The sequence below is a fragment of the Botrytis porri genome (assembly GCF_014898465.1).
Source record: "Botrytis porri strain MUCL 3234 chromosome Unknown BPOR_011, whole genome shotgun sequence".
Classification (NCBI taxonomy): domain Eukaryota; kingdom Fungi; phylum Ascomycota; class Leotiomycetes; order Helotiales; family Sclerotiniaceae; genus Botrytis; species Botrytis porri.
The window spans coordinates 892,354-915,361 of NW_024066085.1; the positions used below are offsets into that span (position 1 = coordinate 892,354).

At 40.0% G+C, this 23,008-nt stretch overlaps 4 protein-coding genes across 4 annotated transcripts; 2 read left to right on the forward strand and 2 right to left on the reverse strand.

Moving 5' to 3' along the window:
• Positions 1-2,499: 2,499 nt before the first annotated feature.
• EAF01_008305 (uncharacterized protein) lies at positions 2,500-2,817 on the forward strand (the record flags this gene model as incomplete). Its single annotated transcript, XM_038916561.1, has 1 exon — positions 2,500-2,817. One exon carries the CDS (start codon positions 2,500-2,502, stop codon positions 2,815-2,817), a length of 318 nt encoding a protein of 105 aa, XP_038767923.1.
• A 2,792-nt stretch (positions 2,818-5,609) lies between these two features.
• On the reverse strand, positions 5,610-7,287 carry EAF01_008306 (uncharacterized protein). Its single transcript, XM_038916562.1, has 3 exons — positions 6,895-7,287; positions 6,095-6,767; positions 5,610-6,011 (listed from the first exon to the last, which is right to left on the reverse strand). Exons 1-3 carry the CDS (start codon positions 7,118-7,120, stop codon positions 5,957-5,959), a joined length of 954 nt encoding a protein of 317 aa, XP_038767924.1. The 5' UTR covers positions 7,121-7,287; the 3' UTR covers positions 5,610-5,956.
• A 2,561-nt stretch (positions 7,288-9,848) lies between these two features.
• Positions 9,849-11,563, reverse strand: EAF01_008307 (uncharacterized protein; the record flags this gene model as incomplete). The annotated part of the gene is made up of 6 exons (XM_038916563.1): positions 9,849-10,037; positions 10,094-10,191; positions 10,249-11,007; positions 11,060-11,253; positions 11,322-11,386; positions 11,450-11,563. 6 exons carry the CDS (start codon positions 11,561-11,563, stop codon positions 9,849-9,851), a joined length of 1,419 nt encoding a protein of 472 aa, XP_038767925.1.
• Positions 11,564-12,885: 1,322 nt separating this feature from the next.
• EAF01_008308 (uncharacterized protein) lies at positions 12,886-15,536 on the forward strand (the record flags this gene model as incomplete). The annotated part of the gene is made up of 7 exons (XM_038916564.1): positions 12,886-13,005; positions 13,114-13,359; positions 13,553-13,643; positions 13,719-14,642; positions 14,698-14,731; positions 14,809-14,977; positions 15,039-15,536. The coding sequence occupies 7 exons, from the start codon at positions 12,886-12,888 to the stop codon at positions 15,534-15,536; spliced, it is 2,082 nt and encodes a 693-aa protein (XP_038767926.1).
• Between the last annotated feature and the right edge of the window lie 7,472 nt (positions 15,537-23,008).

Below are 23,008 nucleotides of genomic sequence, written 5' to 3' on the forward strand. Positions count from 1 at the left end.
TGATCTTTTGAATTAGACTGGTGGTATGAAAGCCATTGAAGGCGAGGTAACTAAGCAGTTCTTCATCCATCCTTGTATCCATGGAACGTTCAGTACAGCACATATGAAAGAACGACGCTAGTTTGGTCGCAAGCAGCTGCTATCATAAGTAAACAGCTTTCCCGATTTCATATGATTATGTATGCTTTGAACAAGTGGGATGTATTCAACATGAAGAATCGTGGCAATATGGCAGAATGGCCCTAAAGATCTAGGGAACATTACCAATATAATAACCAGCCTAGGGAAAAAGGATCATGGGTAAATCTTCCTTTGGGAATGGGATATCTGAGATATTGAGTATCAAAGGAATTGGTAACATTGAAAAGAGATTCACTTGTTTGGACCCACTAGGCATATACTCATTGCTCATGACATGGCGCGATAAGTCAACACTATTGGACTAGCTATTGGCAATGCCATACAAGATATCTGGAGGTGAAATGCGATTCCAACTGTGGGAAGGAGGTACAATGCACTACACCAGACTGTCACATTTGCCTGTGAGTTGTATGCTTGCTCTTCGAAACACTCAAGTGATCTCTCATTTTTCAGTACTTCTACTATTTAACCATCCTCAGTCTGTTGTTTCGAAAACCATTTCCCCCAACCCGATAAGAACACCCACCCCCAACTTTTCTTATCCACTTGCATAAATTTACGGGGCACACATTCAAACAAGCACGCATTGCCCGTCGGCCAACGAGTCTTGGCTCAAAAGTGGTCTCATATCGTAGAGCTATTGTTCGTCAACCCACGCTTTCAACTGTTTTCATATCATATCCTGTATGTAATGAAAACCAATATTGATTTGGATGCAATCACGGTTTATTGGGATTGTATCCTTCAATCGAACTATGTTTCAGTGAGCAGTATTCGTTGGTCATTCATTTCGCTTGTTGCTTGGGCGTGGGGGTCTGGATTCGAAACGGTGACTTTAAAACAAATGGTTTATAGTTTTAGTTGAAGCGGTTCCTGTCACATACGACCATAGACTGAGGAGAATTGGGCATCCCGTCCGCTCTGCCATACACAAGCCTCAGATCGGTAGATTAGTAGTTGGGTGGGTGACCACCAGCGAATCCCTACTGTTGTATGTTCTTTTTTACGATTTTTGCTGTTGATTTTGATAGTGCTGGGAGACGATCTCGTTTGTGATTGGGAAGAGAAGTGAAATAATCCCCATAATGAATGAGAATTTCGCCAGGTAGACAAGAGATATGAAGTCTACTTCTCGTTTCGCAGTTTATTTATTGCATCGTTGCTACCTACCTTTTGAATTTACCTAGGGTATCCTTTTGTACTAAAATAAGATACCCCTTTGATATACAACAACACCATTAAGTTTTCACTACCTCTCGAACACGTGATAGGATTGACTACAGATCAATCCTATAGACATTCAAGCTTTAATACAATACTAATATGCTATCACCACTCCCAAACACTTCCCAAGAGACATAATGAAGGCACAACGATGGCGAGCACAAGTGTTTTCAACCCGCCTCAGCTTTGCATCGACAATTGGAAATCGCATGTCGTGCTAGTATGACTTGCAAAACGATCATTTTGGTCTTGAGGAGAAAAAAGATCAGACGGTAGCCTGAATACCATTGTATACTTCATTACAGGTCCGTACACCTTCAGAATAACACCAATACGAAAGGCACATTGCTTAATTCTTCTGTCTGAACAAATACTCGTCAAACTCGACCGTATCTAGACCCTTCGGTATCGAATGCCTCGCGCTTTTCCACTTCCTAGAATATACTTCAAAGCCACTATGAGCGGCTGGTTTCAACGCAAGAGATTTCACTCTCAGCGCGTTTCGGGGCGATCCTCGCCTTCACAAATCACCCTAGCTTTATAGGCTCTCTCTGCAAATATACTCACGCGTGCCTGATCCCTATGCGCAATGCTGGTCTGGAAGACGTCGTAGTAGAGACTAGCAAGTAGTGCGCACCCATCGAACTCTTGGTCGAGGACTTGAATCAGCGAGTAGCAGTCCCTCAAGCTCTCTTGTGGGTTGCGCTTCATGCGGAACGGATCTCCAATAGCGTCATCAAGATTCTTGATATCTGTGTGCGCCGATTGTCGCTAGCTTGAAGTAAGAAAGGGGGTAGTGTGCAACAACTACAAGTGCAGGAGAAACCAAAGCTTTCTTCAAGAAATGCCTGCCATTGGCTTGACACATCGCCACGATCGTACGGTATTGTGATCTCAGCTCCTCTCTCGATCGATCGGATTGCATGAATAGTTTCGTGCTCCTTGGCGCTCTTCCAGCTATTGTGAGCGTTTGGCATGCAACTGTGGTTTATTAAGCACAATGTTGGATAGACGCTACCTATGGGCGACCCAGAGCCGTATGGCAAAGCATTCGTCTTGAAGATGCCGCTAAATGGGTTCTTCCCCCGGAAGTTGTTATGAAGAGACAGGAACTGTCGCTGTGACTCTCTGGATATGGCATTCAACTTTGTCGCTAGAAATCCCTCTAGCTCATCACGAGGCATAGGCCTGCCTACCTTTAAGAAGCGGCTTCTCACAAATGATTCGAGTGCCCTTAGATATGTTGAAACGGGCAACGAGACCTTTACCTTTTCCGAGGATCTGCTTAATCTCAAAAGGCGCAATGCCCAGCTCTACGATAGTATCGGTGCCACTAAGGAATTGGGAAATGCTGTACGGAGTCTCAGGTTCATCTCGCTACAACTCAGGTGTCAAAGATTGTTTATCAAGTACAGACACGACATCGGGGAGGCACCACCGACCTGCTCATAAGACCTGATTGATTCTTGGACTTCAGTCCAGTTGTAGACGCCAGACTAATCGGCACCCTCGTGCCATTACCAGGTACGAGAACCGAAGTTTGCCTGTGCCATACGTGTCACAGTGTCGATATAGCTCTCTACATCCGTATCTGCTGCGATAGACCCCGATACCTTTGAGCTAAAATGCAGAAATTTGTGGCCCTCGAATGGAAGTTGGGGGTGTTCCCCTGCTTTGGAGATGATGTAATTTGGCTCTACCTCGACCTGAGTGTCATCTTTGTAACGCTCTTTGACGAAATCGATAAATCGTCCCCAGTTGTGTCTGTCTACGATGCCTGTAGATAGACGAGGATATATATCAAAACCACCGTCGACTCCCATAGCTACACTATAGATCTAAGGTCGGGCAAATGAGAAGCAGTAGGTGATTTTATCTGATAGAAACGTGTTCGTCGATGCTATACTGAATCCAGGAGAAAATGTGAAAGGTAGTGACTTGATAATTCAATGACCTATATTGTGTAACTGTAACATTACCAATGAGCAGAGGACACATAGTCAGCGGTTAAAGTCCACCATGATGTTTGTGCCTAATGTCAATAACCTAATTATGAAAACTTAATGAAGATTAATATTCGTTCTCCTGTGTAGCAAGAGATATCGAAGCCAGTCTGAGCTTGCCTCGAACAAAGATCTGTTTACCAACTCTACTCGTAGTATAACATTGAATTGTATAGCATTTTTCTCTCCTCTCAATACATCTTCATCACTGAAGCTTTCCACAATTTCTGCTCACTCTCCTTATTAGCAATCTGTGTTCTACAGGCCTCCAATACCAAGACACTGCAGGCTTGTGGGCATTTCTCATCCGCATCATTTTGCTGATTAGCTCCAGCACCTTAGGTTCTATACTCTTACACTTTCACCTACGTCTCGCCGTCTGCAAGATCTTCCTCTAGCTCGGGCAGACGATTCTTATTCTTCCAATCACGTTTTCCCTTACTCTTGATTATGGAAGACAACTCTTTCACAACACACTTTACTCGTATACTCTAAAAATCCTTATAACTTATAACTATTGTCTTTCATGACACCAACAATCCCATTGGTTATCGAATCTTAGCATTGTTGTCAATTACAATCAGGAATAGTATTTGGTTCTTGTATCGCAGGATATTTTTAATAAAGGAAATACGAAAAGCATTGATGCATTTCCGCAAATACCTATCAGATTCCGTTTGTTTATTTCATCCAATACACAAACATCCTGTTGGTTGATGAGATTCTGTAATAATATAAAAGCTCTATCGACATGAAAATTAACATTAGAGACATTTACGCTTCTGTATCTTACCAACAATCCCCTACTTCGCCTCATCGGCTATTTGTACGGTTCGTTTAGCTAGGGGAGTGGGCAAACTCCTAAGTACCCTATCTAGATCAAACAGGACAAACTATTTGTAATGAAATTTGCTTTAAATTCTTTGACGTAAACACTTTTCCTTTTGTAGGGTTATATAGAAAATTAAAATGCTTTTTGACGATTGCATGTATACCGACTAGTTACGTACTTCAGTTAATCAAGCTGATTGCGCAGTCATACTTCATAGTCTTCATTTAATAAATACTATAAGAAAAATATTCATAAGAGCATGCGCATTTCCACCTCCAGTGTCTTCAGAGATACTTAGATGAAGCGAGTAATGATTTGATCCAAAGATATATCATGCATTCATGACCGATATACCTACCAGTAACACAGGAAACATTATGAGCTTTCCCATATTCCATCTCTCACTACTCACCACTCATCCAGAACACAAATACAATCCCAACATACAAAACACATACATTCCAATTTTTACCCCTCCTCCCAAAAGCAAACCCCCTATATCATACCATATCATACTCGAGAAAATGCCCTTCAACTTTGCCAACTTAATGCTGTCAAGATTCAAGATTCACATCACAACACCTATCCTCCGCTGACATATTCTCCCATCATTTATCATTTATCATCCATCATCCATCCATTTCCAACCCCAAGGCTCAACATCCCATTCCATTAACCCATCCCATTAACTCATCCCATCCAACCCATCATACCTCAAAGCTCAAACCAACCAAACACCCACAATCTCTCTCTCTCTCTCTCTGACTCCTCTAGAATCTACATAGATCTCCCAATTTCTCAATCTCCAATCCCCAGTCCCCCATCCTTACAGAAACCCCATTAAAAACACACAACTCACCAAATCTCAATAATCCAAATCCACACAAGACATAACACTCTTATTCCATTACTACTCTCCAATTCATATCTTCTATGCAGCATTCATAATCTAGTATCTAGCATCTCCCTCACTCAACTTCCCCTCTTCCCCTCTTCCCCGTCCTCCTTCAAAACCGAGAAACACACAGTTTTACACTCCCCTCATCCTCAATCCCTCCCCGAGTCTAGAAGAAAACAAACAAACAATCCACAGGAAAATTCTTAAACTCTCCTTTCTTTCCATCTCGTATCTCTTATCTTGGGCCCTTATCACCCATCATTCCTCTTACATATACATTTACATAGATGCATCTTCAACCCTGTCCTCACACTAGCATCTTCTCCCCATTTCCATTCCCAATCCCACTCCTAGTCCTAGCTAACCACCCACCCCATCCCATCCAAACAACTTCGAGATAAAACACATCCAATCTTAAAAAAGAGTATCAGGAAGTCACCTATCTGTCTAGTAGGTAGTTCATATATTCAAGACCCGAAAGTCACTATGACCTCATCAACAAGGAATCCAAATGCAAAGAGGCGAAAGGCTAAAAGAACACAAGCACGACGACAAGAACAATCATTAATACAATCAACAGACATATAAAGACATAAATGCATATTGAAAACCCTTATTTCAATTAACTTCGTCTGCGCATGTAGACACTCGCCATCATATCATCCATCTACCACCCGAAAATAGTCTATTAATTCGCATTGCAGTGGCAATCGCACTCATCGTATATCAGATCATTAAACTCATTTCCTCTACTCTTATTCTGAGAAGATCGTAGCAAGCTTCCATGCAAGAATCAGAAGAACCAAACCAATGCCAGATATGTGTGTATGCATGCAAGCAAGGTATCCCCAAAACGCCTTAATGCTTAGCGGTGACCTTTTCACCCGTCAATTTCTCGACATAAGCTTTTGCCCTGTTGATTTTGTGTTAGTATTTGTTTTGCTTGGAAAGATATTGAGAAGTAGTGAAGGGATGTTGGAAGGGGAGAGAACTTACATATCACCCATAGCAACCATACAAATAGTTTGCCAAACGCCCAACCCAATTCTAGGAACAACGCCACGATACAAGCCCGAAACTCCATTCTGACTATAAATGTACTTGAGGGTATTGCCAACTGTCATCTTGGCAGGTCGGTTAGGATCCACCGTCTTACTCTGCATCTCGACACGAATAACTTCGATAGGTTGATTCCAAGCACTCAATCCACCACCCAGTCCACTTGCCAAAATCTTCTCCCAAGCATTCAACTTTCCATTCTCGCCCTTGCCAGTAACCTTTCGAATACCACTTTCTGCCAATCGACTCAATCCGAATCTACTTCCCCAATTGGTCATTTGACGAATAGCAACGGCGTTGACTCCTTTGTTGATTCCCTTGATACCTTCTTTGCGGTAGATGTTCATGAAGGTGGTCATGGTACCGTCAGGCTTGACACCAGCTTTTGCCATGTTGGTCTTGGTGATTTCGACAGTCTTCATGCAGGTGCAGAATCCCATGGTAGCATATGCTTGAGCAACACCACCAATTACACCTCCACTAATACCGGCGGTGAAATCACCAGCACCGAAAGAACGAGCGTACCATTCGGCTTCAGAGGCGACGAAGAGAAGAACGGCACCTTTGGTGGAAGCTTCGATCCATGCCCATGGAATGAGTCCTTGGTAGACTGTAGTGGGGTTATCATTAGCTGTTATTCTTGCAGATGGGGAATATTAAGGAGAATGCATAAATCATATCATGGAATAGGATCGACATGGAAATCAAGAGAATCGTCAAAGGAAGGAGATACGTACATCCAAGAACACCACCTCTACTCCAAATTCTACCCAGAGCACCTGCAAAAGTATCCCCTCTATTAGCAGCCATGGTAGTCTTTGTAACCTCCAACGGTTGACCCAAAGTGGTAACCTCGAACAAGTTCAAACTGGCACCCAAAAGCAAGTTGGAGAACTTGACGGGTTTCTTCTCTGGAACGGCTGGTTTGCCGACGATGGGCATTTTGGCGGTGACAGCGGACATGATAAGGTAGATGGTGTTTGTACTGGGGCCCTGACCAAGGGAATAGGTTGCTTCTTCGCAAAGGAAAGGGTGGTGAGATTGAGGGTTGTTGTTGGAAAGTAGCTAAGTAAGGAAGACTTGGTGAATGGAAGGAAGGGAAAGGGAAAGGGAAAGGGAAAGGGAAGGAGAGGGAGGGAGAAGAGATATGTGTGTTTGTTGAAAGGAGAGCTTAGCTGATCCGCCGCAAGTGCTCGCGAAAGATAGGAAGCTAATGAAAGACCAGGTGGACCCTAATTTTTGGAGTGGTGCTCGGTATCGGGGCCCGATAAGATGCAGGGGTAAGTGGGAATTTGTTGATAATGCTGAAAACGTATTTGGAGTGAAGGTGAAGAAAGCAATAAAAGAACGAGTTTACCTAACTTAGTAGGAAATTATATACAAATTACTGTAAGGAAACCACTCTATTGTTTGTACTGTGCTATTTCGATTGGCAAAATTTTCATTGTTGATCATCACATTCTCTACTCGAGTACTCCAAGATAATGAATGAATCGTGGTCAGCAGAAAGTCTTGGTCGTGAATGAATGCTTCCAAGATGCATTCTGTTTTAGACTTCTCTTCTCTATCAATCATACTCGGGCCCAGCCTTCCCGATACAGATACAGTAGTAATCACAAACAGTACAAATGTCCACTGGTGGTCCACCTGTCAATCGTTGTATATATAGTGTACACTGAACAAGTTCACAACCTTATTTCTTTCCTACAGAGGAGGGTCTTCTGCTATATAAAGCCTACTAAACACCATTCGGGCAACCCTAAAGAAAAAGAATGGAACAACCTTGGAAGCCTCGGCCATTTGTTGAGAAGTGCAAGCTCAACGAATTGCATGTGTTGTGTTGTTGATTCATTGGGGAAGTCCGGTCCGAAGTTCAAAGCGGTCTGTAATATCTAGTATCAATATTGCTTTTTTCTTTGGATGAAGTCTCGAGCTGAATTGATCGGCTTGCTAGTACGACATCTTGTTGTCAACAATAAGTATAACTTACTCGAGTGTTTTGTATGCATCCTTGACTCGAACATTGTTCGATTCCAACTCACACTTTTCGTTTGTTTGGATGATCTCATCACCAATTTCTGCAACGAGTGATAGGTGAGTTAATTGAAATCAGACACTCTTAGACGATCAGTTGTGCGATGCGAGATGACGACGACCTTTATCTATGAAGCGCCATAGCACATCCCTTACTTTCTGAACGACTCTCCGTACACTGTTAGGATCTCACTCGGTTTCCCCAACATGTTTATGTTTCAGGACTGTGGTTTCCTTCACAAGCTGGTGAAATTATTTCTATTTTCAAAGGGCCAAGTACCAAGGTAGCAAAAACATAGTACCACACCGGCCTGTTCTCTTGACTTGTTAGATTCGTCTAAACCCTCCCCTCTACGTAGCCGAAATGCCAGGCTGAATTCGAGGACTTTTGAAAAGTACCTAGGTATTTACAATCACTTCTTGCTTTCAACTCTTATGATAAATACATTTTGTAAAAACCCATATGGCAAATAGAAGCTAAAATTTCATTGACTATTCTCAATTTTTATGCTTCAATTCGTGATTGATTTACAAACCCAATTAAGTTCATAATTCCGACCCGTTTGTTTTTTGACAACCCCCAACCAATACTGCACTTGATTTCTGTCCTCAATTCTCCAAACCATCGCTCTCATATCTCTACCCTCAATATCAAAAATTCATCAACCCGTCATCAAAATATTTGAAGTCCTGACTCTCCGCTCTCTCCTCCCTTTTCCTTCATTTATATACCAAATCCATCATCCACCCCAGCCCAAGAGTATCCTCGCAAGCTATAAATAAATTTGTAGAAAAATCCACAACCTCCACCACAGAACTCGCAATAAACCCTCCCCTGCCCTCCATAAAATCCACAGTATCCCAAACCACCTCATAAACTCAAGCGTCCATAACCCTCACATCCTTCCAACCCAAACCTCCCAATCTTAATACCAAGCAGAAAATTCCCAACCCCAGTGCCAAATTTCAGGGGTGGTCTTCTTATTTATGTTCACGTACATCAAAATGCATTCATGAAGCGTCGTACCGACTGACAACCATCAATGAAATAAATCAATTTGATGAAAGATTAGTAACGACTCGAGAGTGATACAACGCGAACAAGATGCGTAAGTGAGATGTCTACTCAGGGTCGAACGATAGAGTTGGGAGGATGTTGATATTTATATCTGGATGCGGATTGAGATGGATTGGGTATTGGATCGCTTTGGTCCGCGTTTTTATGTCTAGGTTAAGAGTTGTAGTTGAGAGAGGTTGATGCTGCAAGAGATTGAATGTCCCAGTAAATTTGAATCATTGGTCAGAATGGAATGGTGGAATTAATTCGCATATATGTTTGTGTGTACTTCGAATGTGAAGGGCACGAGACACACGTCAGTAAGCAACAGAATGCATGATATACCAGATTGATAATGGAGTCTCTTCGTCTTTGTTCTTCTAGTAAAAGCAAATCATTATATTATACACTGAATCATCATGAGAAGAAGTATGAGTACGTATTCCTGCTCTAGGTTTCCTTTACTGCAACTTCTTGAAAAAATGATTTTACAGTTTTATAATGGTTGGCTCTATCCAGTCTACACCTTTGGTCATTAGTTTAGGGCGTTCGTACGTATACCACCGAGTGTACCTCCTCACTATTCTTTTGATATCCTTTTTACAACTTGGCTCCAACGATCTCGGCCCACTTCTCGGTGGAGAAGGACTTGGGGCGCTCAATTGGGGCACCGACGGCTCGGTCGATGATCAATTGTGGTAAGACACCAATGGCACGGGAAACACCGAAGAGAACGGTGTAGTAGTTGGCCTCAGTCAAACCATAGTATTGGAGCAAGACACCAGAGTGCTATGAAAAACGTCAGTTATTGAACTATATATCTTTAGATTCAATATATCACTCACGGCATCTACGTTCGGGAACGGATTTTTGGTCTTGCCATGCTCAGTGAGAACACCTGGAGCAATCTTATAAACTTGGCTGACAAGCTTGTACATAGGATCTGTAAGTTATATTGTTAGAGTTGAAAATTTTAAATCACGTGCTCGGTTAAACTTACCCGATGGCAAATGCTTCTCGGCAAATTCTCTCTGAGCCATGTAACGGGGATCAGTCTTGCGGAGAACGGCGTGACCGTAACCTGGAACGACTTGGCCGGCGTTAAGAGTAGACCACAAGTAGTTCTTGATGGCCTCATCACTGAGATCATCACCAATAGCAGCCTTCATCTTTGTGAGCCAGTTCAAGACTTCTTGGTTGGCGAGACCGTGAAGAGGACCAGCAAGACCATTCAGACCAGCAGCGAGGGACAACATTGGGGAACTGAGAGCAGATCCGACTAAGTGAGTAGTGTGAGCAGAAACGTTACCACCCTCATGATCAGTGTGGATGGTGAGGTACAATCTCATCAATTCAATGAAGTCCTTGTTCTCGCCAAATCCGAGCTGGTTGGCAAAGTTGAAAGAGTAATCCTTGTCCTTTTGGACAGCAGCGACCTTACCGCCCTTGAAGACGTTTTGGTAGATTCTAGCGGCGATAGTTGGGAGCTTGGCAATCAAATCCATGGAATCCTCGAAAGTGTGACCCCAGTACTCGGTCTTCTTCATTCCCTTAGCATAAGCCTTGGCGAATGCGGACTCGTGCTCGAGAGCAGTGACAGCGATGGAGAATTGTGCCATTGGATGGAGATCGCTTGGGCATCGGTCGATGAGCTCTTCGACGAACTTTGGTACATCGGAACGAGCGGCCCACTCGGCAGAGAGATCACGAACTTGTTGTTCGCTTGGAACTTCACCGGTCAAAAGGAGCCAGAAAAGACCTTGGTTAAATTAGTGATTGCGCATAATAGCGGGCGTCATATGAGGTCTTACCTTCTGGTAAAGGCTCTTGTCCACCTGGTGCCTTTGGGAGGAGTTCCTGACACTCTGGGATAGTCTTTCCTCTGAAACGGATACCCTCCTCAGAGTCGAGGACTGAACCTTCCCAAACCAATGACTTGATACCACGAGCACCACCGTAAACTTGGTCCAAAGTAACCTCGCCGATGACCTTGTTTCCATAACCCCTGCGAAAATAAGTATGTGTAGATGCAAAGTGGGTGTCGATTTTTGAAATCGATAAGATATTTCTTACTTGCGGAGAGCCTTGATTTGCTCAATCTTCTCTGGAAGTTGCTCGGCGAAACGCTCCTTCAAAGTCTAGAAAGAAGAATAGTCAGTTAAAGCTGATTTGTACCGCATGGAGAAAAGTTTGGAATATACCTGAGTCTTCGATGAATAGCATCGCAAGCCATTGAAGGCGGCGGATTTAGCACCGAATGTTGGAGCTCTCATAGATGCTCTAAGAGCGGTTTGACCAATACGAAGGGATGCCATCGTGAGAGATGTGTAGTATTGCAGTAGAAATGCAAGAATGTAGGTATGGTAGAATAGAAATTTAAGAACAGATTCCGGCTCGCGGACGGAAAAAATGGTCGTAGACCCGCTAGCGTTGAGGCCGACCAATGCACCAATGCACGCAGAAAGCTTCCCCTACCTCAACTACGTCAACCTTGGTGTTTGATGAACGCGAGTTATCCCGAGAATGTAAGACGGAAAACCCCACCGATTTCAATAATTGTACTAATTTAATTGGTTATGCCAATGAATAATATGGATTCTTTTACTCCATTCAACTGGGGATTTGGTTTACTGTATAGATATGGCGGGGCGAAATTAACAAAGTACTCCAGCTACCTAGGTAGATAAAATAGATAGGTATGGGCGGCTCCAGGGCGGTTATGTTATACAACTGTGCAATACCCGATCGGTAAATCCCCGCCAACCTTGAATTCTCAAGTCTTCTATAAGTACTGTGCTCTTTGCCCCGGTGCCTGGTGCCCGGTGCCGGCGAAACAGGTCGGCAATTGATTCACAAGTACAGTAGGTAGGTACGCACGTCGAGTGTAGGTAGGTTTCACAAGTCAATTATAATTCGTACCTACAAAGTATTGGGCTATTCGTACCTGTTTCTTCTTCAATTTGTTCATATTTTGTGACCGTCCATTCAGCCAATGAAGGGATTCACTTTCTTTTGTTTTTGCTTCTCACATCCTTCCATTCAACCAATCAGAACTTCCATTCACCCTATTTGCCTCGGGGAAAGTGAAACAAGAAATGAGATTCTGTCAAAGGAACCGTAATTTGATAATTATTCGTGTCCCACACGTGACTGTACAGCTGATGGATGACTAACTAGGGCGTAAAAAACAAGACCTTGCCTTTTAGCTCCATGATTAATCGAATGATCGAAGCTCCTACACATAAACCCCAACCTTTTTCAACTCGGACAACTTCACCATCAACATCTTCGAACGTCCCTTAACTCATTTGATCTCCATCTACTTGAACCAGAGGTAAAGAAAAGTAATCAAAATTCCGTTACATCAGTAGCGACCTCTACCTTCTGCCACAACTCTCTCCAAAATATCATCAGAGTTCTTGAGAGCTCTAGACTTTACGTGACGGTCGCAGATCCGTAGTCGCGATAGATCCGTTCATCAAATTTTTCATCGTAGCCCATAATCTGGAATCGAGCTGGTGAAAATCAAATCATAGAGAGTAATCTAGATTTAATTGTCACCTCGTCGATAACAATTCGTCGCGTTGATTTGAAGAACTGAGTTCCTATCTTCGGTGGTTGAGAAGTCATATTCATTATGTCTTCCGCAGTAGCAGAATTAGAAGCCGGCCTTCAAGCCATGGTACAACTAAAACCTCCTGGTGTATCAGGATCTCGAATTCAAGGCCTTACAAACCTCTGCACTCAAAATATCCAGGTATGCGATAATCCCATGTTCCGCTGCTTCCCTTGCCACCATGGCTGCATCTCTCCCCATCTCCCTCCTGGCCTGCGAGCTCTAGCTAACATCTCATTCTCTCTGCAGCAAGAGTCCGCTTTGGTTCAGAAATTATATGTCCACTTTAAAAAGACACCTGGAACACACAAGCTTGGCACCCTCTACGTCGTAGACTCTGTAACTCGAAGATGGACCGAACAAGCCAAACTTGCTCAACAAACCATAAATAGTTCTGCCCCGGATGGCACATATGCTGCTGGTGTACATAAAGTAAAGGAATTGCTCCCCGCTTTTATGAACGACATAATCCAATCTGCTCCCGATGATCAAAAGGTACGCCCAGTATATTCAAAATGCTCGAACTGAGTAGTTTCCAGCATAGCTATGTTCTATGTCTGCGTGATAATTTGCTTCCAAGATATCTATCATATATGTTCCTCAACCGAGATATCATTGTGCACCTTCTCTATATTCACCAATCCTCCATATGAATTCCTACTTACTTGACATTGGTTATTTTTTGTAGGACAAGATTAGAAAACTAGTTGATATTTGGGAGAAGGGACAAACCTTCCCTGCGCAAATGTTGAATGGTTTTAAAGACAAGTTGAATGCTGGTAAGATTATCACAAATAATCCCGAGAGAAAATAAAGTTGCCGTATATCTAACCATAATGTTACCGGCCGTGTAGAATCTACAACACCTCCAGGAAGTCCCCCAAAAGATCCCCAAGGAGCCTTAGGTTTGCAGCCAACTTCAGCAACTTCGACCATGGCGCCCCCACAACAAGTTTCTGTGCCCCCTAATACATCTTCGATTTTAGCAGCTCTCGCAAATATGTCAAACACTGCCCGTCAAAATGCTACACCTACGCCAGTTGCTTCTACCCCACCTGTTAATCCATACAATGTATCACATGCGCAACATAATCCCATTCAACCACCTCAAGCAGTAAATCAAAGCTTGCCATTTTCAGTTGCTCCTCAACCTGTAAATGCCCCAGCTACCTCGATGCCTGCTTATGGTCAAGGTCCAAGTAATGGAATGCCGAACTTTGCCAGTAATCCAAATCCTTTCCCAGGTGCAGCACCAATGAATCCTCCCGGTAATCTCGATCCAGCTACGCAACAACAGGTAGCTTTAATCAAGGCACTTGCAGCTACAGGTGTTCCAGCCGAACAAATTGCTGGTATCTTAGCAGCCATGGGTAATCAAGGAGCTGCAGCCGCTGCACCACCTCCATTCGCTCAAAATCCAAATACTCATGCTCAAAATAATTGGGGTGTCAGAGATGATGCACGTGACCGAAATGGTTTCCAAGATTCTATGAGATCACCACCTGGACGTTACCGTCGTCGTTCTAGATCCCCATCTCCTCAACGTGGCTGGGGTGGTCGTGATTCTCCAAATGCTCGTCGCCGTGATGATTTCGATAGGGAATCTCCAGCACGTATGAGAGGTTCCGATGATCGTGGTAGAGGTGGACGTGGCCGAGGTAATGATTACCGCCAACGTAGCCCCCAACGTCGTCGCAGCAATACACCTCCTAGAACCAATACCAGTGGACCTAAATGGGTTGGACACGATGCCTCAATTGGTAAAGGAAATATCAAAGGTAAAGTATCCCTTGTCTGCATTTATGTTTGAAGTTATTCTAACAAAACTTACAGTCCTCAGTCGCACTTTGTTTGTTGGTGGAGTTACGTAAGTCAAACCCCTTGGTCTTTATCATTTGGAATGGTCCTTTTCAAAAATTTATCGTTCATACTAACTTTCTATAGTTCTTCCGAGCATGAATTGAAAGGACTCTTCAATCAATATGGTGATGTGCAAACTTGCATTGTTAACAAAGAAAAGCGCCACGCTTTCGTTAAGATGGTCAGTCGTGAGCATGCTGTTAAAGCCAAGGAGGCCATGGAAAAGAACAGAAGTCCCGATTCTTCATTGAGAGTATGTATATTACATATAAATACCTTCCACACTCAAACTGTTTGCTAACTCTTAATTCTAGACTCGTTGGGGTGTTGGCTTCGGACCACGTGATTGCAGTGATTATCAAACAGGTATCAGCATCATTCCGATTAGCAAACTCACGGATGCCGACCGAAAGTGGATGCTCAATGCAGAATTTGGTGGCAGTGGTGGCCAAGAAATTGAACCTGGTATGGTTGTCGAAGAGCCTGATATTGAAATCGGTCAAGGTGTTTCATCCAAGGCAATTAGCCGTCGCATGCAAACCGATAACGGTGGAAAGAATGGTCCAAAATCTGGCGCTCGCGATTATGAGGAGGATGAGAGACCTCGTTATCGTCGTGATCGAGATGATCGTCGGGATGATCATCGGGATGAAGGACATAAATTCCCTGCCAATACTGTTCCGCCAGTCATGCCCCCATTCCCATTAGGCTCATTCCCCTATCCTCTTCCAACACTTCCTAATGGAATGCCAATGTTTCCTCCAGGATTCACTTTCCCAGGCGCACCTCCACCACCTCCACCAGGAACATAGTTCATCTCAAATAATGAACTTGATGGCGTTGGCCTTTGGCATAACAATTCCTTTGGTAATTTACTTGGCACGAATCATATCACGCATTTCTGTGGCGTTTAGGCGTTCAAGATACCTCGATCATGGCTCTGATTTGCCACCTCGAAAACAAAAACTCAGGGTCTTACATTCATGAGCAAACAGGATCATTCTAGTAATCAGCAAGTTAGGGTAGTGCATCGTTTGGGTGACCGACACGTCACATATGTACACTCCTTGTGTTTATTGTTTTTCTTCTTCTTTCTCGTTTATGTAGCTAGCTTGCTGCCTTTTTCTGATGTGTACTTAATAAAAATACCCTAGTTATGAATACTTTTATGTGTGATGGTGATTTAATGAAAGAGGCGATGAAAATCCTCGTGAATGTCTGGTGAGTGGCGGGGATGGTTGAGCCTTACTTTTTGAATTATCAGCACCATGGTAGTATATAAGATGAGCCCGGGTTTCCGTTCACAACTCCTCAAACAGAGATAACGACAGATGTAGATCATGGGAGAAGGGAATCTCTCAATTTGCGCCATCCTTGAAGAAGACCAATATGACTCAATGCAGGCAGATAGTCTCCGTCGAGGTCGAAGAATTCGATGTCTGTTTCTTGTGTTCTTACCATTTGGTTGTTTTCGTCGTCGAGAATTTTGCTATTGTTGTTATTCTTAGCAGAGTACACTTGAAACAGCACTGACGAGTATTTTGTAGTGGTCACTGCTATTTCGTTGGTACATCCATTGTCATACTCAAGCTCAATTTTCTTGATTCATTCTGCTCTTTCCGTCGGCCTTGGAGGGGTAGCTCAGTAGTTGATAAGGTTTCGTTCGTCCATTCCACTCATACTCTCCTTTTTTGGCCTTGATACAACTTTCTGACAATGATAACGGGAGTAGGAAAGAAGAGATGGGGATGCTATAATTCGCAAGTGCAAGTAATCTGACCCACTATGGGGGAGTTGTACCTGTGTGTTTTCGGGTCGAAATGGAGGGTTCTTTATCAGGTTGAGTTAATGGCTCGTACGAGCCAGAAGATTCTGCCGAAGGTTGGTATAACATAGTTTATCAATCTATACATCATATCAATGTATACACCACTTTTACCTCAATTTACATTCTTTAATTTCAATATATAATTTATCAATTATTTATTATACAATCGAATAATAAAAAAGGGAGAATACTCTTAGTTATTAAAGCTATTAAAAAAGACAAAAAACTCTCAATTCGGAAGATTATTAAACTATATAATACTTATTCGAAGAATAAATAGAACAATTCTTATAATTGAATTTCAATTATAAAATATGAAACTTATTAAAATAAAAAAGTAAATAATTATTTTATATATTCTTAATATAAATTCAAAAGGTTTTTCTTTTAAATTTAAAGAGGTGAAAGATATAATGAATTATATTCTTAAATTGAAAGAAGAAAAAGCTATTAAAAAGCTTTAAACATATTGATTTATAAAACAATATAAAGAATTAAAAATACATTTTAATTATGTTTATAACTTTCAAAAAGTTTTTTATAAGGATTTTAAACTTCTTAAAGAATGATTTCAATTAGTTACAAATATACAAGCGAAATATAACATTTTAAATAAAGATTTTTATAATTTCAATGAAATAGATTTTATAATAAGAATTATATATATAATAATGATTATTATTAATATCAAAAGATATAATAAAAATAAATCAGTATAATTAGGTAGTTAAGAATAAACTATAATAATAATATACGGAAATAAAAAGGATGAAATTATTCTCTTATTTCTAATAGTTTAAGAATAGGTTTATCTTTTTAATTAGTATATCAAAATCGATCTTTCTATGAATTAGACTATTAAATCTATATTTAATGAATAAACGAATAATAAAACGGATTTAGAATAATTAAAACATTTTAACAAGTATATTAAAAATCGAAGAAAGAATAAATATCGAATGTTGATACTAAATATATTGAGTAGACTTGATAAGGTGTGTATACACAATATATATGAGTAAAAGGATTGTTTATTTCTATTTACTCTTTTTGTATAAAGAGGGAATTATTATATTTATATATATGTACTACCCTTACTTATACACTTTGTGCGTATATGGGGTAAAACGTGACATGTAATGTCACGTTGTTGGTCACGTGTTCCGACAAAATAGGTATAAAAGCTATAAATCAATAGCTTTTCAAATATACTATAAAGAGAACAATATTATATATTTATATTTATTATTATATTTAAATAATTTAATTTAACTATTTGATATTAACTATTTTAGTAATCTAAAATATTTATATAATAATCAAATTAATAGATTTATTAAAGTATATATTAATTATATTTCGAAGATTAAATTCTTTATAACTTTTAAAATTATATATAAGGAATTAATCGTCTCTTAGAGTATAAAATCAGAATTCTAAAAAATAGATTTAATCCTATTTAATTTTAAAGCTATATTCTCGAAATTAGATATTTAAATTTATATACCTATCTTTTCCTTTTTCAATCTAAATCAATAAATCTCTTAAAACCTTTATAACCTAATTAAAGCTTTTTTTTAATTAATATTAATTAAATCTCAAATAACACTTATTATTAATTAAGTTCATTTATATTTATATTTAAAACTATACTAATTTTAACTAAAAGTACAAAGTAATTAGTTTATAAAAATATACTTTTGAATATAGAGATTTATATACTTCAAATAGCAAATAAGATATTAAATAAATATTAATGTATAAAAAAAACCTAATTATATTAAGAAGGAATACTCACTAAACAAAAAGCTTTTAATATATTATTTCAATAAAAAGTTGATATTCAGATTTAATATAATAAGTATTAAAAAGAGAATAAATCTAATAAAAAAGTATCTTCTATTCGATATTATAATAAATATAAAAAGATAGGTTATAATACAAGAATTTATCAAAATAATATAATAGATCCTAAATTATTAGATTCTGAATAATTTTAATCAATTGATTCAATTGTTGTTGAATAATATAAGTTTGAATGTATAAATTGAAGTAAAAGTAGTGTATGTACTGATAAACTACATTATAAGAAACGCAATATCATATTACATTTGTTTTTCTTCATATGCACTCCAAACTGGGAAGGCTATAGGATCGAGTGGTAGCCAGCTAATCTTCGAAATTCATGGGATAGTTTTAACATTTCTTCCAAGTGATTTCCTCTACTGGGGAGGGGTGTCGATTGGTCTTAAGACTTGTGGTTTCTCAGATATGTGGTGTTTGTATTGCTGTCGGTATGGTGCGGTGGTGAGTATGTTTAATAACAGTTAGATTTGCAGTTTCGTTATTGTCTCTGAGTGCAGTATTATTGTCGTTTGATGTAAAGTCCAAACAATAGGCTCCTAGCTGTGTAATCAAATATCCCGAAATCGTAACAGCATGTAACATGACCGCTGACTCTCATCTACCCTGATGTCGTATTACCAAATCGACTCCAAATTTGGAGAGCAGGAATGTTGAGAATTCAACTAGCTCTTATACTGTCATCTTCAGGAAATGAGGAGTTTTCACGGTATTCTACACATGTGATCTCAACTCGCGCTAATCTCAAGAATGCAGACACATATTCTATTCATAGTCTCTGAGTCTCGCTCCAAGGTTCATGCTATGGTGGAATTTGTTGTATGGTGGTATTTGTTGACGGGGTATATAAACTACTCCGTTACAATCCCCTTTGACCATCAATCTGGCAAGCAAGCATGCTTTCCCTTTCGAGGGAATAACTTAAAATTACAATTTACTCCATGATAATAATAAGCGCTTTTCAGCTCCAAGCCCCTATTCAAATCGATTCTCATTGCCGAGTCTAATGAAGAGTATCAATATTTAGACGACGAATGGTGGACAACGTCAGTGAGAAAATCCACTATCACGCTGTCTATCATGGCAACCCTTTGAGTCGGAAGATTTCCTATAGGTCCAACAGGAACAAAAGACACAACGTGTTGTGTTTGATTGCTCAGATATGCGATTATTCCCTTGCGAGCGTGATTTTTCTGCGGAATGATAGAACACAACAATCTTTTCTAGACCTTTATAATATAGCCTCGCCTTCTATCATTAAGCTTTCATGAAAACCACATGAAGATAGTCTCAAATTAGAGCCCATCAATCACAAACACTTGCACTGCTAAGCTTCCAATTGATTCCTGCTCTCCACATCCCCACTTATTCTTTCTACATGCCATCTTGCAAGTGCCATTAGAAATACATCTTCTTTGACACTGAGATTCTAGGGCTACGAGTACCGGAGATCCGTATCAAAAACGACAAATCAAGATACAACAATTATTCTTGCATCTTGCTCCTCATCGCCGAGAAGTGAACTCTCAGCGAGAATAGGTTTGCTGTCGTTGATGCAACTTACTCTACCTACCTACCTACCTCTGTATACTCTCTTGATTCCGAGGTCATTCCACAGAACTTCCAACTTTCCTCACACTTCTATGTTATTACGTTCAGAAAGTCGTATTCCCTTGTCCTCCTTCATCAGATTTGGCAGTTCACGTCTCAACCCGTTAGAAAGAAGCTACGATTGCGATTCCTTTTATAAGTAGTTGGATTCTCATGAATCAAATCATAGCCCGAATCTTACCTCCAACTCCAAAATTCCTCCACAGACATCACAGTGTCTCCACTCAAGTAACCGAAAAATCTATCTTTCTATACTGTAGGCTATATATACCTATCTATAATCAATACAGATGCGAATCAAAAACATAATCTCGCAAGAAACGCCAAGGTCAAAGATATGGGAGCTGCCTTGTAATTCTGGATTCAGACCCGCGCGGAAATGATAAGATCACGGATCAGTCTGTGTGTTGGTTATTGTCTAGTTTTGGAATGTTGTCGTAGAGTTGGAATTTGGAAATTTGTTGTTGACGAGTTGATGCTTTGATACCCATGCACTGTAATCCTCCTTTGGGTCAACTGACGACTGTTCCTGATCATACCAAAGTCGTCACAGCTTTACTAGAGGTTGATGAAAGTCGTGCCACAGAATCATGGGAAGTTTCACTTCTGTATAGCAGCAATGGAGACCAATGTGAGGAATGTTTCTGTGGCAGTGGTTGTATCTATCGGTAATTCTTTACTATAATGGACCATTAAGACAACTTAATCTTCTTCTTCAACATTTAAAAACTTACCATTCAAACTATTGAATCAATTTCAAATATTTGATATATATTATTCTTGTTTCGTAATACAATTAATTCAATTATATACTTTATAGATTAAAATTTTCTCGTAGAACCTCATTTATAATAAAATAGATTTAATAGATTCTTTTATCTTATTATAACTATAATACGCTACCCCGTAACATCGCTTATCTAAGAAGTATATATAAATAGTATAACGTAGTTTATTAGTGGGTCGGTTATATTAATAGATCGGCCACTTTTATCTCAAATTATTATTTTATATTCAATACATGTTTTCTTTATAATTAATTATGAAAATTTATTCTAAAGAAGTATATATAATCTTAGTTATTTAAGCTATTAAATTAAATAAAAAATTATTAATTTGAAAAGTAGCTTAGTTTTATTATATACTTTGAACTATATTAGATAATAGAATTCAAGGTAAACCTAATATAATTGAGAATTGATTAAAAAGTTATAATTTGATTGAATTAGAAAAAGAGGTATTTATTTAATATATTCTTAATATAAATTTGAGAGATTTTTCATTTAAATTTAAGAATATAAAAGATATAGTGAATTATATTCTCAAATCAAAAAGTATGAAATATATTGGAAAGTTTTGAGTATATTGATTTGTAAAATATCAAATCGAATTAAAGATATGTTGTAATTATGTTTATAACTTTTAAAGAGCTTTTTATAAGGATTCTAAGTGTTACGGGAGCTGCCTCTAGGGTCACGTGGAAGTGTCTAGAGATCTCTCGAGGTGGTTTAGACTAGACTTCAAGTAGGAATTCAATAAGGTTGGTAACTGGTTGCAATTCTCGTAACTATAGTAATGAAACTAATGATTGTTCTTGAGCACGAAGCTCCATATTATAATGAAACTCATTCTTTTATATAGACCTTCCTGCTCTACGAAACCCATGGTTCTGTTCTACTTGGATCCCTTGGATCCTAAGCTCCAAAGGCTCCAACGTCCTGTCACATGACACTCGTCACGTGATCCAATGTTACCCGTCGTAACACTATCCCCTTCTTAGACTAGCGCTTGTCCCAAGCGTCTTTATTAGTGTTTCTTCTTTCCATTGTAATGTATTAGTAATTCTTTCAACATGCCACTCTCAAATAATAAAGTCTCTAAATATCGGCAACGTATCCTTCTTTCTGAAACAATTCAGGCCTACGGTTCCGATAATATGCCTTGTTCCAACTGTTCTCGTTATGGTCGTCGTTGTGTTGTTTTGAACGATCGTTCCCAACGTTGTGGTGAATGTGTCCGCCGTGGGGCTCGCTGTGACGTTGTTCAGGCTTCGATAAGCGATCTTGAAAACCTCCGCTTGGAAGAAGAGCGTCTTCAGTTTGAGAGAGATACTGCTTTTGAGGCTGCGATGGCTGGTCTTGCTCGTGTTCGTGTTCTTGAATTGCGACAACAAGAGTTGCGCGAGCGTGGTCGTGAGATGCTTCGTCGTGGTCTCAAGACCTTAGATGAGCTTGATGCTCTTGAAGAAAAGGAAAGATTAGAAAATGAGCGTATTGAAAAGGAAAAGGAGTTGGCGTCTGTCTCTGCTGCTGGCCCTAGCGACGACCCTTTTGCCTTTGATTCCTCTTCTTTGGATCCTTCGATCCTTGCTTCAATGGATTCTCCTTCTTTCTGGGCAAATCCGGATATTGCTGGTGGAACGCCTCCAACTTCTCAGGGCAGTTGAGGTTTGTTCTTGGTTCCCATGAATTTTCGGTATGTGGATAATCTAACCATTTGATCAAATATTTGATCGTGCCTCTGACGTATTTACAATCTAGTATTGTTTCGACATCGTATATGGCGTTCGGGTTGACTGGTTCGATTTCCGTTAATGGCGCATTCGGCGCTCCTGGTGGTGCTGGTTCGAGCAAGGATATATGGAATACTGGGTGAATATTCATTGTGTCTGGTAATTTCAATCGATAGTTAACCGTTCCTATTACTTTATCAATCTTGAATGGTCCTAGTTTCCTGTGGTCGAGTTTATTGCTTGGTCTTTTGGTTTCAATGTTTCGTCGTAGCAAATAAACTTTATCCCCCTCTTTAAGCGTAGGTTCCATACTACGTTTCGTATTGTAGTACGCTGCTGTTCTGGAAGATATGAATCTTAGATCAAGAGCCAGTTGCTCTTGGAGATCTTTCAGCTGTTCGACTTGTACTATCGCTGATTCGGCATTAACTTCTTGTGGTATCGGGATTTTATATGCTTGTGGATTAAAC

Coding starts and splice junctions, on each gene's coding strand:
- EAF01_008306 (XM_038916562.1), bottom strand. CDS start 7,120: ATGTCCGCTGTCACCGCCAAAATGCCCATCGTCGGCAAACCAGCCGTT. Junction 6,768..6,894: donor TAGAGGTGGTGTTCTTGGAT/GTACGTATCTCC, acceptor ACCCCACTACAG/TCTACCAAGGACTCATTCCA. Junction 6,012..6,094: donor ATGGTTGCTATGGGTGATAT/GTAAGTTCTCTC, acceptor CAAAATCAACAG/GGCAAAAGCTTATGTCGAGA.